The sequence below is a fragment of the Anas acuta genome, chromosome 3 (genome assembly GCF_963932015.1).
Source record: "Anas acuta chromosome 3, bAnaAcu1.1, whole genome shotgun sequence".
NCBI lineage: Eukaryota > Metazoa > Chordata > Aves > Anseriformes > Anatidae > Anas > Anas acuta.
Window position 1 is genome coordinate 92,466,082 of NC_088981.1, and position 17,148 is coordinate 92,483,229.

General features: G+C 41.2%; 1 protein-coding gene across 32 annotated transcripts in view; it reads left to right on the forward strand.

Moving 5' to 3' along the window:
• Positions 1–17,148, forward strand: part of DST (dystonin) — a 296,897-nt gene that overhangs the window by 90,775 nt on the left and 188,974 nt on the right. For all 32 annotated transcript variants that reach the window (XM_068678323.1, XM_068678322.1, XM_068678298.1 and 29 more), the window contains one exon: positions 326–387. In XM_068678323.1, coding sequence (XP_068534424.1) covers positions 326–387 — 62 coding nt within the window. The remainder of the gene's footprint in view (positions 1–325; positions 388–17,148) is intronic.

Sequence of the window (17,148 nt, forward strand, 5' to 3'; positions counted from 1 at the left end):
AAAGCGTGCTTTCATCTTTTTAGTTCATTTTATGAATGGTCAACTTTTCTTAGGAAGTTGTATTTCTGTTGGTGGTGCTCCTATTCCAACAGCAGGGCTGTAGCCCTGGAGGTGTTCACTTGGAACTTCTGCTCAACAACATTCTGCGCTGTCCTGCCAAAAACATTTGTATGCTATTATTTTAATTAGATATTTCAGAGCTTTTACAAGCTATTCTCTTTTTAAACCTTATTAGAATGCTATTTTTTAAAGCTGTTATAAAAAAATCTTCGGCATCATTTTTAGAGCTGTTGAAAACCCTTTTCTTTTTCCTTTTTACCTCCAGATGAACGGGACAAAGTACAGAAGAAGACCTTCACAAAATGGATAAATCAACATCTCATGAAGGTCAGTTGATATTTCTGTGATGTCTGGATGATTGATTATTGCAGCAGTGATCATGCATTTTATTAAATGTTTGATTTTGGTATGCAGTTGCATTGCATATAGTAAGGAAGTCAAACTAGCAAGATGTAAATCTCAAGGTTTCTGTCTTTGAGGAGTCATGGGGGAGTTGAAATACTGCTGTCTGATAACCCTGGGTGATCTGTTTGAATACTTGCACTTGAAGTTAAAATGGGACAAAGTTTAAGGGACACTATTTCTTTCTACAATGCTTGGCTTTTTTTTCTAGCATTAGACTGCCATGGCTGTAGCAACACAGCTAAGGCAAATTAAAAAAAAAAAAAAAAAAAAAGGTTAAAATAATTTTTAAGTGCTGTGTTGAGGCGAGGGAAGTGACCTTGAGAAGGATAAGTCTAGATCAGCCAGTGACATCAGTGTGTTGCTCATGGATTAGAAACAGAGACCGTCTAGGGATGAAAGTCCCTTTTCAACATTTTTCTTTCGAATAAGTAGTGAACTTGATCTCAGGGACAGAGCACATCAGTTTAACAACACATACAGCTTTTAGTCAACACAGAACTAAAGGCTGCAAGTTCACCTTTGCTGCATGGTCCTTCAGTTCTAAATTTAATCTGCTGTTTCAGCGCCAACTGTCGAGCCCAGACATTTCTCTGGAGAAACAGATTGTACAATTACTTAACATAACTGGCTTTGATTTCTTTTCAGAGGTTGAATTCACGTAGAAGTCCCATTAAATAAAAACGTATCTGCAAGCTGTCAGAGTTGAGATTTAATTAATGAGTATAATGTTCAGACACTGTTCGAAAGATTTGCTTGTGTTAGAGAAAAATGCATTTTTTAAGGGGGTCGCTTAATTATCTCTTTGTTTCTTGTGGCTGCGCTTATAGCTACTTGATAAATATTGGATGCTGAAGCATACCAGAATTTCTTCAGGGATGTTTTAAATCAGCTTTTATGGTTCCTTAAATCTTTAGAGGATGCAGAATTTTAATTTTGCATCTTTTAAACATTTGAAATCAGGGTACCTCTTGGAAATGGCATGACTCTGTGGGCTAGCCAAGCCCAGACATTGAGTTGCTCCCCATTTTTCTTAGCAATAGAAAGAGAACTTTCTCTTGCAAAGCGCAGTTTCAGTTCTTGCTGCCATGACTGAGCCATCAGGATTGCTCCTGACATCAGCCTCCGAGCAGCTGCTTTGCATAACCTCTCTGTGAGAAGGGTGAGTCTGGAGCCTCAGAATGGCACTAAATACTGCTCATACCAATAGGTTTTCCTTTACGGGTTTCCTAGACCCAAAGGAATTGTGCTGTGTAGAAACAGCTGCTCCCAGTACTTCATCTATGTAGGCAACTCCTCGCCCTGGTCCTGGGATACCCAAGTGGTCCCATGCTCTTGTTCAAGCCTGCTTGCTAATGAGAAGAGACAAAGAGGCTGCCGACCTGCTCTGTCCCCTTCTGGGAGTTCTCTGGATTTTACTCCAGATTTACAGCATAAGAAATTTATCTGTTGTACAGTACTTCAGGCAAATTAGATTTAAAGAGAAAAACAAAACAAAACAAAAAACAGAGGAAGATTATCATTAGTCTGGCAGCAAAATGCATTCTCCAAATTAACCACCATGCATTTCTCCTTATAACTGAAGATAATTGTGACTGTGTTTGTAGAGGCTACTGATCTTTTTCTCTATTAAAGATACCCTTTAAAGATGCAGGTTTAATTTTCTGTGGGATGTGGAAAACCCCATCGGAAGCTTTTTTGGAGAACAATCCTTTAATACCAGTTTAAAACAATGCCTGTTTTAACATACGAGCAGTGTACCGAAAATTATGTTTATACATACCATTATTTTCAACAATTTTAAAACATGCACAGTCATCGTTGACATACATTTTGCCTCTTGGGAATAGCTTAGAAAGGATTTAGACTCTAAACCTGTAAGGCAATCAGGTGAAGAGTTCATGCTAAATCCTTTTGACTTGGTTGACAAGGTCAGTGGCATTAGGCCTTCATCTTCAAATAGTTCTTGGTGTGAGTGATTTTAGAGGTAAATATATGCATGTGTGTGTGTGTATTGCTGGCCTTGATATTCATCTCAGATTGCTCACTTCAGAATTCAAGTAAAGGATTGTTAGCTTACACAAATACAATTTCATAGAATCACAGAATGGTTTGGTTTGGGTTGGAAAGGACTTTAAAGATCCATTTCCACACCCCCTGCCATGGGCAGGGACACCTCCCACTGGACCAGGTTGCCCAAAGCCCCATCCAGCCTGGCCTTGAGCACCTCCAGGGATGGGGCACCCACAGCTTCTCTGGGCAGCCTGTGCCAGGGCCTCACCACCCACCCTGAAAGTAAATGATTTCGTAATATCTAATCTAAATCTACCCTTTTTAAATTTAAATCCATTACTCCTTCTCCTATCACTTCCCTCCCTGACAAAGAGTCATTCTCCAGCTTTCCTGTAGGCCCTCTTTAGGTACTGGAAAGCCATTAAAAGGTTTCCATGGAGCCTTCTCTTCTCCAGGCTGAACAACCCCAACTCCCTCAGCCTGTCCTCATATGAGAGGTGCTCCAGCCCTTCAATTATCGTCTGGACTCATTCTAATACATCCCATGTCCTTCTTGTTCTGGGGGCCTCAGAGCTGAACACAGGACTCCAGGTGGGGTCTCACAAGAGCCCAGTAGAGGGAGACAATCATCTCGCTCACCCTGCAGGCCACACTTCTTTTGATGCAGTCCAGAATATGGTTGGTTTCCTGGGCTGCAAGCTCACATTGCCAGCTCATGTCGAGCTTCTCATCAACTAAGACCCCCAAATCCTTCTCCTCAGGGCTGCTCTCAATCCTTTCTCCACCCAGCCTGTATTTGTGCTTGGGATTGCCCCAGCCCACATGCAGGACCTTGCACTTGGCCTTGTTGAACCTTGTGAAGTTTGCACAGGCCCACCTCTCCAGCCTGTCCGGGTCCTTCTGGATGGCATCCCTTCCCTCCAGCGTGTTGACCACACCACACAGCTTGGTGTCATCGGCAACCTTGCTGAGGGCGCACTCAATCCTGCTGTCCATCTCACCGATAAAGATGTTAAACTGCCAAAATGATGGATAGTGGCTTAGCACTTTTTGACAAAAAAATTGATAATTTGACACTGGTTCTTCCATTAGCTGGGAATTTATGTAGCAACTCAGCTTTATCTTTGGGAAATTCTCAGTCTGAAAGCAGTTGATGATACAGTTGTCAATTTTCTGTTCTTACAGCATTATTTCTAGGACCATGACTTGCACGGAAATTAAATGAATCCTTCAGATGCTCTCTCTTAAGACACAAGGGCGTATTTAGGAAATACACAATAATGGGTGGAATGCAGGGAAAGCAGCACCATAAATGAACGTACTTTGGGCAGTCACTAGAGCTCTCCTGGTCTATACATTACATTGAATTTAGGTTATAGTTTTCTGCTTTGTTACCTTGGATTTTATACAAAATACATGCAACTCATACATGCTCACAGATTGCTGATAGCTTGTTGCAGAGGAAAAAAAAGTAAAGGAGGGTTAACCTGTTTCAGGCATCTCACTAGATTTATTTCAGCTAGTTGTCTAGATTACCTTTTTTTTTTTCATGGTTAGCAGAGAGAAGAGACCCTTCTGTGTGTCTCGGACCACCTTGTCTGTAGGTAACCTAAGCACCTTAGGTCAGCGTGCTTTATCTGTCACTGTACTATGGTTCAACAAGATGTGGGAAGGATAAAAATGGTCACAGAAGTTAGGAGAGACTGTGGAAAGGTTAAAGGTGATCACAGAAATTAGGAGAGACTGTGGAAAGCTCGACCTTAATATGTGTGTGGACAGAACCCCTACTACAGACATGGGGATGGATTGCACTTTTCTTTAATTTTTTTTCCATCTTATGTATGTTCTTTTTATCTCCCCTGCTTCCTTTTCTGTCTCCCGTTTCCTTTTTGTTTTTCTTTTCTGTTTTTCCCCTTTTTCTTTCTTCCTCTTGCCTCTTTTTACTTTTTCCCTGCTTTAGTTCTTTCCTTGCCCATTGTAATTAATCTTCAATTCTCTTGCAACCTAATGTCCTTGGGAAAGTACCGGACTTTTATTCCTCTATAGCAGTATATTCAAAAGAGTTTTTTCTAGATCAACAGCATGATGCTTTTATGGGGTACCATCAGTTGTTGGGCGGATGGCATGGAAGCCTACTGTCCTTCTTTTAATTAAATTCTGCTTTTAAGGGACTTGCTGAGTAACCACAAACAACAACATGGCTGAGAAATATTTACCCTTCTGCCCTCTGCTGTCCATCTGTAGTTGCACTGGATTCAAAGCAGAGAAGCGCATACTGAGCCGCAGCGTGTGAGATTAATCCCTTGGCAGTTCAGCTGACCAGTTAAGCATGTGTTTGTGTACTTTGGTAAACTAGAGCCACAGTCATTGCAGAAATATTTCCTGCAAACAATCTCTAGATACGTAGCTTTAGAGATAGATAAGTAATAGTTATTTAGAAAATTCAGCTCTTCTTTGTATACCACAGTTCATGATCAAATGGACTGCCACCACATTTTTTTTTTAAATGCTGATACTTTCTTTATAATTTTTAATACTTTTTCGTTGGGATGGTAATAGTATTGCACTCATGGAGACTACTGTTTAATGTCTGATGGAGAGCTGAGATACTGGCCTTACCTGCTGCTGTGGTATGAGCTTCCAGAGAGAAACTCACATTCCAGTGTAGGGTGGCAATGGGGATCTCATCTTTTAACTTCTCACAATGTGCCTCTGCTTCTAGCATTTCACTTATCTGCTGTCAAAAAAGTATGTTAAATTCTAGTGCTTGCTATAGCAGTAAGTAGCACCTGACATAACAAAACTGGCTAAATTAATGAAAGAAAAAGATTTTCATTGTGGTGTATCATTCACACATGGTTAAAGAGTCTGAAATGAAATCTGATTTCCCTTAAAGCACAGAAATTTTTCTTTAAATGCCTTTGAATCCCCTGAAGCCTGAGGAAGGAATGAGAAATGTGTGAAATATAAGTAGAAATGAGATAAAAGAGGGAAAAGAAATAAGATGATGATGAAAAATGAGTAAAAGCAGACAAATCTGTCTTTGTCGTTCAGTTAGTTTTTCAAATCAATTTGAAAAATATTTTTGTAGCACCACAGCTTAGTCTTGGCAGGTTAAACAAGATGTTTTGAAGTACTTAGTTTCTTTATCAGAAATTATCATGTACAGAAAAATGGGATTAAAGGCAAGGTGACCAGAGATGGGTTAGATCAGTGCTCTGATGGGAAATAGAGGTATGTAATGGACACCTAGGGAAAGGTGGGATGGTAAAATGATCTTTCTCTTTTCATAGAATCACAGAATCATTAAGGTTGGAAGAAACCTCCAAGATCATCTGGTCCAACCACCACCTACCACCAATGTCATCCACTAAACCAAGTCCCAAAGTGCCAGGTCCAACCTTTCCTTCAACACCCCCAGGGATGGTGATGCTGCCACTTCCCTGGGCAAAAGTGGTTCCCTTCTTCGTTGAAGGAAAGGTTGTAGAGCACCTCTTAACTGACCTTCCAGCACCGGTATGGGACCCTGGGGTGCCTTGAGCAGCAGCCTTGAGAGGGAGCCTCTCCTGCCCATGGCACTGCAGAGGGCACCGCCACCTGCTGCCCCCAGCAGCATGGGTTGTCTTGGGACCCTCAACCAGTGGGACCTAGGAAGAAGTGTGCAGGCAATGGGAGCGGTGGGCAGCATCCCTGCACATTCATTAGTTGCCCCAAAAGTCACTTGCAAAGGTATTATGGGCAAGAAGGCTTTTAGAAGTAGCTGGACAAAATGCTTTTAGACCTACTGTTCTAAAGCTCTGTGTTCAGAATTGCATGCTGTGTTGCAGTGATACATTGGTAGTACAGTGTAGAAAGAAGTGCTTTTTGTTGTGCAAAGACTAAATGCATAATTCATAATAGAAACCCAGTGCTATTGATTCCCGAGTCCTTCAGACAGCTCATGGTTTGCAAATGGCATCTTGCATCAATACCTTCATGAAACGTTCAGGTATGCATTTAATGGCGGAGGAACCATTCTGGTACGATGCAGTCATTCCCTTGTTGAAAGCTGGCACTTCACTGACACTAGTGCTTATCGTTAGAGATAGCACTACTCTACGATATCTTCTTCTTAGCCATGCAGTTAATCTGTTATTTAACATTCCCCACCTCTTCTTTTAGGAATGAACGCTCTTTAGCTCTACATTTTTATTTGTTTTAAGGCGTTAAATCCTTGGTGTTAGTCTAACTGTGCTTTTTTTTTTTAAGACCTTTACTGCCTTTCATATCTGAAATATACTTTGAAAATTCCTTTTTTTTTTTTCTGTATTAATAAAAATAGTAAGAAGATTGCTTGCTGTGCAAGTGCATACAAATGAATCTTCTGCGTGTTCCTCCTGGTTATTTCTGACAGCTGTTGTAAACTGTACAGCCTCACTTCAAACACAGCATGCAGCTTGCTGCGCTCACTGCCTTAGTCTTTGGGTGTGGCCGAGGTATGAGGATTTCCTCCTCTATTCCATTTTTTTCAGTGTTCAGCAGGACCTATTTGTGTCTAGGTAGACAGACTCTTTCATTTTTTCTCCTAAAAATTTTTGACCATTTCATGTTCAGGACTATACTCAAACATCTTTCCGAAGCAGAAGTATTCAGCAGTTAATGCTGTAAAGAAATACTTGATTTCGTTATTATCTCTGGAAATATGTATGATTATAATTTACTCATATCACATGGTGTATACAAATTTTTCAAAAATCTTCCTCTCAAAAGTAAGCCACACAGCATCTGTGATCTGCTAGTATAATCTATAGGTGTTTGCAAAGCAGATCAGCAAGCAAACTCAGGACTTTTTAGGTGTTTATTAGAAGTTTAGACAAGGGAGGAAGGTAACCAGGGGTTGTTGAGGATGATGAGGCAGTGACAAAATGTGAACGTTTTAGAGGCTGATGATAAACCGCATCACAGAATCTCTCTGCTAGCAAATAAATAAATCAAGTCAATAAAAACTGTGCCACAGACTTCAAGTTTATTTGATCCTCTTTAATGCATGCAGACTTGATGACTAATTGGGAGTAGGAAAGAGAATAATTGAAAACGGTAAATTAAATATGCATGAAATATAGCTTAAGTGCATTGATATTTTTATGGCATGCAGCACTTTTGGAACAGCTGAGTGTATGTTTTTGTGATCCTTTTTATTGTTTTTTAAAATTGTTTTATGTAGGTTCTTATATGAGAAAGGATGAATACAGGGAGAATTAAGTCTACTGTGAGATTACTCTATGGTGGAATAGAAACACTAGAACCAATGTTTCCTATAATAGACTAATATATTAATTCATTCTCTTTTTGTGGGTTCATTGTTTGCAATTAGCTCTCAGCACAGATTTTATTCAATATTTAATTATTTATCCTTAGAGATCAGAAGAGATAAAATTCTACCATTTGCAATTAAGTGTTGGGTTTTTAATTAATTGTTAAATTATGCATGAAATTATATTTTATCTATATACTTTTGATGTGTCCACATTTAATAATCATTTATATACCAATTTAGAAATACTCGGGCTTGATCTTGCCCCCATGAGGCCAATGTAACTGTGCCATTGGCTCCGGTGGGAGTAGTGTTTGTCCCTTTAGCTGGACTCCAGACAGCAAGCAACTGCAAACATTCAGTCATAAACATGCCAAACTATTTAGTTCTGCAACAATATTTTGTATACTTTGGGATGCCAGGCTTGATCTGAGGTAATACAGGTGTGTGCCTGCACGGGGACGTGGGAATATATCTGAGTAAACAAGTTTTTTCCTGTAAAGAAGCACATATTGTCTGTTAAAGATGATTTTGGTGCTTTGAACAGTGAGATTTAAAGGTAGTAGTAATGTAATGTTTAAAATCCTCATCTACCTACTGAAATACAGCATCTGGATTTTAGTCAGAATATTGTTCAGTCTGCAAACCTTATCTCTTACCTGCTTTAGGCAGGTGTAGAGCATATTGCCTTTGGCCTGAGTTAATGCATCCTTGTAGTTTTAAGCTATGAAAGCTGGATTTATTGGTTGGGTTTGATACGTGCTATTAACATTACATTTCAATACTTCAAACAATTCATCCATGATGAGGTGGCATGTGGTCCAAGGCTGGAAGGGAGAGGGCAAACTGGAAGGATGGAGGTTGAAGAAGATTGCTCGCACTGTGAAACAGATGCACATCTCCAGCCAAAGATAAAATGAAACGAAAGGTGGTCGTGGCTGCTGTTGATTCGAGGTGTTGAATGGGAACAAGGAGGTCAACAATAGTTTTTTGGTCACCATCTAGCATTCAAAGCACAGGACTTTGTGGCAATCATTTATCCTCATAACCGACAGAAAAAACAGGTGTAGGGGGTCTGCATTTAAACTGGTCATCTGCATGCCCTTTGTGGCCTATGCAAAAAAGAGTTATTTCTGTGGCACAACTGAGCTCATCCTCAGCTACGTGTGCCCAACAGGTCGGGGCTCACTGTGTGCTCTTTGCCAGCCTGTTGCAGGAATGAGAGGGGCTACCCCTATCCCTGGTGTTGTGGGATAAGTGCCACCCAGAGACAGACCTTCAGCCTGTCAGAGCATGCTGGAAATAACGCTTGTTTTAGCAGGTTAAGAAAGTTGCTAGCAAAACTGCTGGTTAGTTAGATCTCCACTGGTGGGGAAGCACTGCTTCAAAATATAAAAGGCGAATGTCACTTAACAGCAAGTGGTTGCAAAACCGCAGGCTCACCTTTCAAAGAAAAGAGAGAAGTGAGAAGAAAAAAAAACGACAGCGAGCTTCTAAGCAGCCAAACTCAGCAAACTCGGGAAACCACTAGGTAGGGTCTCCTGGGGAGGTAATCTAAGAGAGGAAGGAATGCAGGAGCTCTGGCAGTCGCTGAACGCGCTTGTGTTGAAGACACAAAGGCAGGCTGCAGAGGGGAACGCAGATAGGAGGCACGGTATAGAATATATTGCTGCTGGTAAGAGATGCGTCGAATGAAAAGGAGCCATACAAAAAAATGGAAATAAAGGTAATAGGACTAAAGATTTGTATAAAAGAGTTAGTAAAGCATGATGGGATACAGTCAGACAAGCAAAGGTCCAAAATGAGTTACGGTAAGAGAGTGACAAGTCCACGAGAGAAGGGTTCTGTAATTATGCCAGAATATGAAGAAGAAAGGGGGAAATACAGATGCATTATCGAAGGAGAAAAATGAAATGCATTACTGAATGGTGTAAAGAAGGCTGAAGTACTCCATCCTCTTTAGGCTGCATAATATTGACTTGATGAAACACATTTTAATAAGATTTGAGTAGAATTAAGATAAGGAAAGGTCAGTTTAAAGAATATTTAGAGAAGTTATGTGCTTTCTAGTTGCACAGTTTTATTCACCCAACAGTTAGAAACTAATTGAAGGCATTTTATCATTTTATTTAAGAATTCACAAAAGACTGGGGACTCGTAGGTGTCCAGAGTATAGCAAGCACAATACCTCTCTCCCAAACGGAAGAAAAGAATGGGGAATTACAGACCTCACAGAGTAATTCACTCCTTGGCAAGGCAGTGAGGCAAATTATTGAACTATCATCTATCCAACCTTGGGTTGGACGACTGATCTTTGAAAGTGAGCAGAACCAGGGGATGCTGTGTGCATGGTGTACCTGAAGTTTTTGACGTGCTCCCACATGTAGTCTCACTAGCAGGTTACTATCAGAAAGCTCGAATGAAAGGATCTGATATAGTTTGCTTGGGTGTTGTCATCAGTAACAGCTGTGACTGCAGCCAAACCTGGCACTCGTGAGAGCCACGGCCTCCATCGTGGCTGCTGTCATGGCTGCCACAGGGGCCATACAAGTGAGCAAGGACCCGCTGTCCTTTCCATCAACAGATGGGTCTGGACAACTTTCTGTGCTGCATCCTCAAGTGAGGACTCAAGCTCTGTCACTTCATCCTTGTGGTTTTACCCTGTTTCCGTAAGGCTGTGGCTGCACCTTTCTGTGGCTCAGGCCTGGTGTCACGTTGGCAATAGGAAGTGCAGCCTTCACCCTGCCACACTTCTTACAAGGGTCCGTCTCCTCTGCTGGGCTGAATTTGCTCATGCCTAGGAAACTCCAGTAGCTACAGATTAACTCCTCACCATCTCTGTGGGCCAGCACAGTGCTTAGGAGACAAGGAGACAGCTCATAACTCTGCCTTCTTGTAGACACGTGTGGCTCTCCCTGGTGTTTGTGGGCATGAGGTTGTGAAACTCCATGTGGCTGCGCTGCGCCACATCATTACGATGGCAAGAAGTTTGCATCTGTAATAAAGCATTAAGAAGATAAGTTTTCTTGGAAAATCAAGGACAGGTTGTGAGGAACTATATTTACTTAGTCTGAAACACAAGACTGAACAGGGGCACGATGACATGTCCTCAGTATGTAAAAAGGGAGTTATGCAGACGTGGGGGTGAACAAGTCTTTTCCAAAGTCAGGCTCTAAGGAGGGAGCAACAAAAAATTTGGCTTAGTTTACGTATGATTTAATTTGAAGATTAGCAAGGCGAAGTACCCCCCAAAGGATAGTAAGCATAGTAAAACATAGAAGTGTACATATCATCTTGTAAAATTTCCTTCATTTGAATTTTCAAGAATAAATTAAACAAGCATCTCTGGAGCACGTACACCAAACTTAATCTCCTTCACTTCATGGAATTGAATAAGATGATCTGTTTAGGCCTTTTTAGCCTCACATTTGTATTATTCTGGGATAGTGACAAGCCTAATATAGACCAACCCTGTTATGAAAATAATTTTCAACTTTGAGTCTTAGAGCTGACCAATGACAAGTTCTTTATGAAGCTTATATTTTCATTAAATTAGTGATTTAAATTTGCATCAATCCTACAGTTTCAGTGGGAATGCCTGCTTTCAGTGGGTATCGTGAAGGTAATGTGAAACTTAATAATGTTTGCTTTCAATTCTTCATTGCTTGCTATTAATGCATTTGTAAGTAAAGTATTTTTGAAAGGGAATAGAATAAAAGTTACAAATTAGGCTTTAAGCAGGTTGTGAGTCACATTTTAGTTATTACCAGTAATACGTGCTGAGGCTGCATCTCATAACAACCAGAAAATAAGAGATTTTTAGAGGGTTTTATAATGTAATTTTTTATTTTTTTTTATAAAATTTATGCATAGTCTTATACACAAAAACATCTGAACAAGGAGCCTGGCATTGAGGAAAAATCATAAAGGGCTACTGAGATGCAAAACAGGGGAGGGATGGACATCCTGGGCATTAGTCACAACTGGTACAAGAATTGTTAATGAGCTGGGAGCATTGCACAGGACCTCCCCTGCCTTGCAGTGTGTGGCATCTTTCGTGCTCACTGGGAGATGTTCGTAGGGTGAAGGTTACTTTGGTGAAATAGGTACTAAAACTGGTAATAGGTACTAAACAGGTACTAAAGTTCTGTAACTTAATATTTTTGGACTGTAAATTGTGGCAATAATAGAGTAGATGTCTGTTTTGTGTTCGTAGATAAGCATTTCTGCTGAGCTTGTGAATCTGTACAACATGGGCTTCATTCAGATGTATTTGTTGATCCCAATATGCAAAGTTAGTTGCAGCCAACCAAGACTGTGGAAGTGTTACAAGCAGTGGAGGTAGTGCCATGATAATAAAGCTGTTAAGTGGAATGGGATCTTTGGAGGTATTTTTAATGGCCAGACCTTGATTCTAGTGCTGACAACATATATTAATTGATGTAGTCCTTTACCTCAGAAAGATCTGAGACATGAGCTGAAATGAAGACAAGATTAATTCTTCTTTAATAGGCAGAAAGAAGGATTTTTTGTGGAAAAAAAAAAAAGACTTTTGGTTAAAATTGTTCTGTATAATAATTGTTTGAGATATCACACAACTACTGAAATCCAGAAAAGAACTCTTAAATGTGCATATTTGTGTCCTACTTCTTGCTTATTACATATGTAAGATTATTTACCTCCTTGCATACTTGCTGATTTGGGGATTAGGAGAATATTGGAATGCATTTCGTGAAACCAAATATAGGAACATGATAAATGTAAGGACAAGGTTTAGCAATGTCCAGAGTTTCTTTCTTTTTTTCTTTTCTTTTTTTTTTTTTTTTTTAATATGAACAATAGTATATTTACCTTATAGTCAAACAAGTGTTTTTTTATGATGTTACTTTATTAAGAGTTATTCAGAGAAGCAATGGAGGGCAGTGGGTTAATCTGGCAATCTAGATGTCTGGAAGAGTTATGAAGGTTAATGTAAAAAAAAATTTTGATACAAATTCAAGTACAAGGACAGGGTTTCAGAGGAGTGGAACACACTAAGTGTGTTCAAGTCACAAAGTACCAATGCTAGTAGTGTGTACAGTGTTGGCTGGATGAGTATGTGAAGGATCAGTCCAAGGACACAGCCAAGGATGAATCTTCTGTTCTAAAATATCTGTTATAAATATCAGGGATGTTGAACTAGCTTTGTATGGGAGACTTGTTTAAAGGTAACTTAGTATATTTGAAATCATAAAGGGGTTTTATGAAATGGAGTACCATTAGCCAAGCCTGTTGCTTGGGAAAATTAATATCCAGAACAAAAACAAATGGCTAAAAAACTATGAGTATGAAATAAAGAACAATTTATTTTCAGAGTAGCTACAAGAGAACTTTTCAGTACGATGGATTATTGGACTGGTGAGCAAAGGAAACAAGTGAAAGGGAGTTTTTGACAAATGGACCTAAATGTGGATTGACCAGGCTTTGCTTGCCAGTGAACAGGCGTGCAGAAGAGACTGAGCACAAGTTTTCCCTTTGTGCCATCTTGCCACCCACTTGCAGTCAGGCCAGGGGGGGAAGCAAGTCAGCGTCTGCTTGGCCGTGCATGTCCAGCACGAGCGCATTCACACAGAGACGGAGGAACAGCACCATCTGCAGCTGAGTGCTTGTGCTGGCTGCACCCACTGCTGTCCCCTGAGGAAAAGCTGTGCCTGAAGGTCACCGTTTCAGGGCTACCCAGGGATTAAATTATGCCAGAATTTGAATTTGCTTATTTTCTATAGAACGGGTGCATCTTATTATAGGCTTCAGTATAAAACAAAGGTCATGACCAGGATATGTATTTGGAGTTTGTTGTTTCCCCAGAATTTCTATCAGGTAAAATTTTGGTTAAAAATAAGGAGATTAAGGAACGTAAGACAGAGTCAGGGAGAGGATGTTGATCTGCACAGAACAGCTTCTGCTCCCTGATCTGTAGGGGTGCCATTGGGTTGGTGACGGGCCACAGCTCAGAGCCTGGCTGTGCCGAGCAGGCTGGTGGGATCTGAATTACCCGTGGTGGAGTGGCCTTGGGGTGTATCAAGCAACACTCGTGTATGCTATGTGGGGCAATCTAAGAAGTCTGCAGAGCAAAGTAAGTAGTACTGAAGACATTGGAGGAAGCAGCCTTGCTTGGCAAATCAGTCACATGGGAAAATTTTGACAAATCCGATATTCTGACAATTACACGCTGCATTTTCGCAAGGATCTTGTTGCAGCCTGTTCAGAGCTTTTAGGAAGAACTGCATAAATCATGCTTTGTGTGTGTTGGCATGGTAAATCTTTATTTTTGCATGAAAACAAAATAAAACTCGTTGTATAAGGTCTTTTTGTTCTTTATTTGTGTTTTACAGTTATTTGCCATGCAGTTAGAACTGGCAGTGTGCTTCCTTTGTATTCACAAAGTGACAAGACTGAAAGATACAAATTTTCCAAACTTCGAGAAAGCTGTTTCCTCATTCCTCACTAGTGCTTGTTGTACAATTTGTCTTCCAGAAACAATCTTCAATATATTTTTAAAAAGCTGAAAAATTAGGGAAGCTCATGAGGATGTCAGGACCTTAGGCAGTGGCCAGAGCAGTGTTTCAGTGGTCTGAGTGCTGGTGACGTTTTCTGTGGAGCGGTGCAATTACAGCAGCTTTTAACCATCCGTGTCTGTTATCTCAGAAAAAGTATTTACTGTAGCTGAAAATCTGAAGCCCTTTGCGTGATCCAAAATGTACCGAAGTGAATGGGAGTCTTACATGATCTTTCTACAGGCGTTAAGTCAGATTCTTAAAATTTGGAGTTTATTGTTAAACCAGCGGTGGCCCTGTGCCAGTTGTCACTTGGATTTATCAGTGACCTCAGTGGTAATTAAGGCCTGACCTTTTTCTTTTCCAAACACACCCACTGCAGCCCTAACTTTTGAGTCCTGTCCCATTTTCCTTCCGAGGAGCTGGTAGGGCTTTGTATCTGAGCTGTGCATTTAATTAACTTCACTTCCCCGAGCGAACAAAGTGGTACTTGAAAAGCCTTTCCCAGGCTGTGTAGCCTGAAAGGCCTCTGTTGGCTCTGTCGTATTGTAATTCTTGATGATGCCTGGGGATAACACTGGTTTTTAATAAAGGCTTGTCAGCAAAACTTCAGTTCCTCAAAAACAGGAATCAGATTTGATTTGACTGCTGCCAGTTCTGAAAACTGTAAGGAGAGGCCTGGTTTGGCTTGTTCTCTCCACCATCGCTTCAGCTTACCTGTGGCATAGATAAGAAAAATCCCAATATTTTAAGAAAGATACGTGATTACGATCGTCTGCTTTCTACAGCCTGTACAAACTGGAACGGTTGCAAGAGTGTGAGCACAAAGCTTGCCTTGGCTCCAAGGCCTGCGGCCCCAGGGTCGCGCAGTTGCCTCACTTCCTTGAGGGAGTTCCTGGCTGCCTCTGGCACATGGGAGTAGCTGCTGGCTGTTCCTGCCTTATCTGATCATATGCTCACTCTGGCCTCTTTTGCCTTCTCCTCAGTATTCTGCAACACATTGTTTCCTTTCCTTCCTCTGCTGTTTCAGTTGAGAACGCAATCCCTTGCATTTTAGGCACTGGGCTGGAGCATGCTGTGCCGTAGCACCAGTGTCTGTGAGGTGTCTCCGTGCTGGGTGTGCATCCACTGTATGCACAGAAAGGGCCACAACACTATTTTCCTGCCAGATTTTCTTCTGAAGCAGAAAAAGGGGCGAGATTGTTTTCACAGAGTTTTAGCAGGGCATGTTCTTTCCTTCCTTTCAACACCAAGCAGTTTTTGCTTGCAGATGCAGCAGGGACAGACTTTCCCATATCATCCATACAGGCATATACAACCAGATTTTGTCCAATATCAGTACAACACAACTAAACTGTCAAGAAAAAAAGAAGTGGGTTAGTTTCATCTCACTTTTCTTTTGTAGAGTTATGGTCAGATTCGCTACCTGGCTGTGGCTCTGTGAAGTGCATCAGTGAAAGAGGTTTTAGGTGATTTCACTGCCAAGTCACAGCCTGTAGCATGTGTGATTCATGTGGAAGATAGCTTGTTCTTTGCCATGGCCTGTGGCAAAACCAGAGGTCAGTTTGTGCAGATTCAGTTCAGGTGTGTAGTTACCTAGGGCCGTTGAGATGTGTTAGGGAATTCAGGACAGGTTTGTGAGAGGCTGACAGGACGGACTTCAGCAAACCTTCATCCTCCTGGAGAAGAAGCTTTGGGGCAAGTGGCATAACCCTCAGCACATGAAATGGTCTTAGGTGTGCGCCCATGCAGCTGAATCAAGGCTTCGTTTTGTGTCACTGGAAATGAGACCCAGGCAGACTGAAGGCGATGGTGTCAGGTTTGTTGTGACACCGGCCTACAGAAAAGGAAATCAAGCCCTGTGGCTCAGGGCCTTTGACTGCAGAAGGGGAACTGTACACGAGGTTGTAACTGATAACAACTCGATTACAGGGTCAACCAATTGCGTCAGCTGAACAGTATGATGAAGCTATGTGAGTTATGCAGGGTATTAATTTGCTAGATTTCAGAGGCAGTGACATCTTTACGGTCTCCATTTGTAGAGTGCCTAAAGTGCTGGGATCTGGGGCAGGATTACAGCTCCGTGTCTGCTACAATTTTAAAAGCAGTTTTTATTAGTGGCAGCGCAGGTTCCTCAATGCAGGGCTTAAGTTTACTGGGAATGTATGATATGAAAAATATCATGCTCATATTGAGGGGGGTGGAGCTTTACTTGACACAAACATTGTAGTATGCATGCCAGAAGAAGAAGATCAGAAGATGAATCATCTCTGAAACAGTACCTTAAATCTTCCCTGTCTGCTTTTGACTGATGAAGCCATTTTGCTTCTGGTTTGTCATATGCCCCATAGCCACTAAATACCTCCCACATCTTCCTTAAAGAATCTCTTGTCATGCCCAAATTATCCAGTCTCCCACACTCACATGGGTATATTGCAAAAAGCTGCCTGAGGCAGCATGTAACCTACTTTGCACGTGGACCTTGCAGAGTGTAGGGCTGACAATTTTGCTGTTTTATTGAAAAGCCACAAGAAGTCTTAATGAAATGCACGGGGGGTCTGCAAATCCTGTGGGTCCATCCAGGAGCTCCCACCTGAATGCTGTGGTACGACACGATTTGAAGGAGTCTGGATGTGTTAGGAAAACAGCAGTGAAACAATACTTAGTTTTGTGTGTTTAAAGATCTAAGAATTCATTATATGTGTTGAGAGGCAAAACCTGCCTGAGTGATGATTGAGAGGTTTTTTGAGCTTTTCCTCAAGTGGCAATGTAGGATCTCCTGAGAAGCACAAGGTGTTCCTTCGAGATGTGGCCTCCTACGTTGAGTGAACACACTTGCCCAAAATA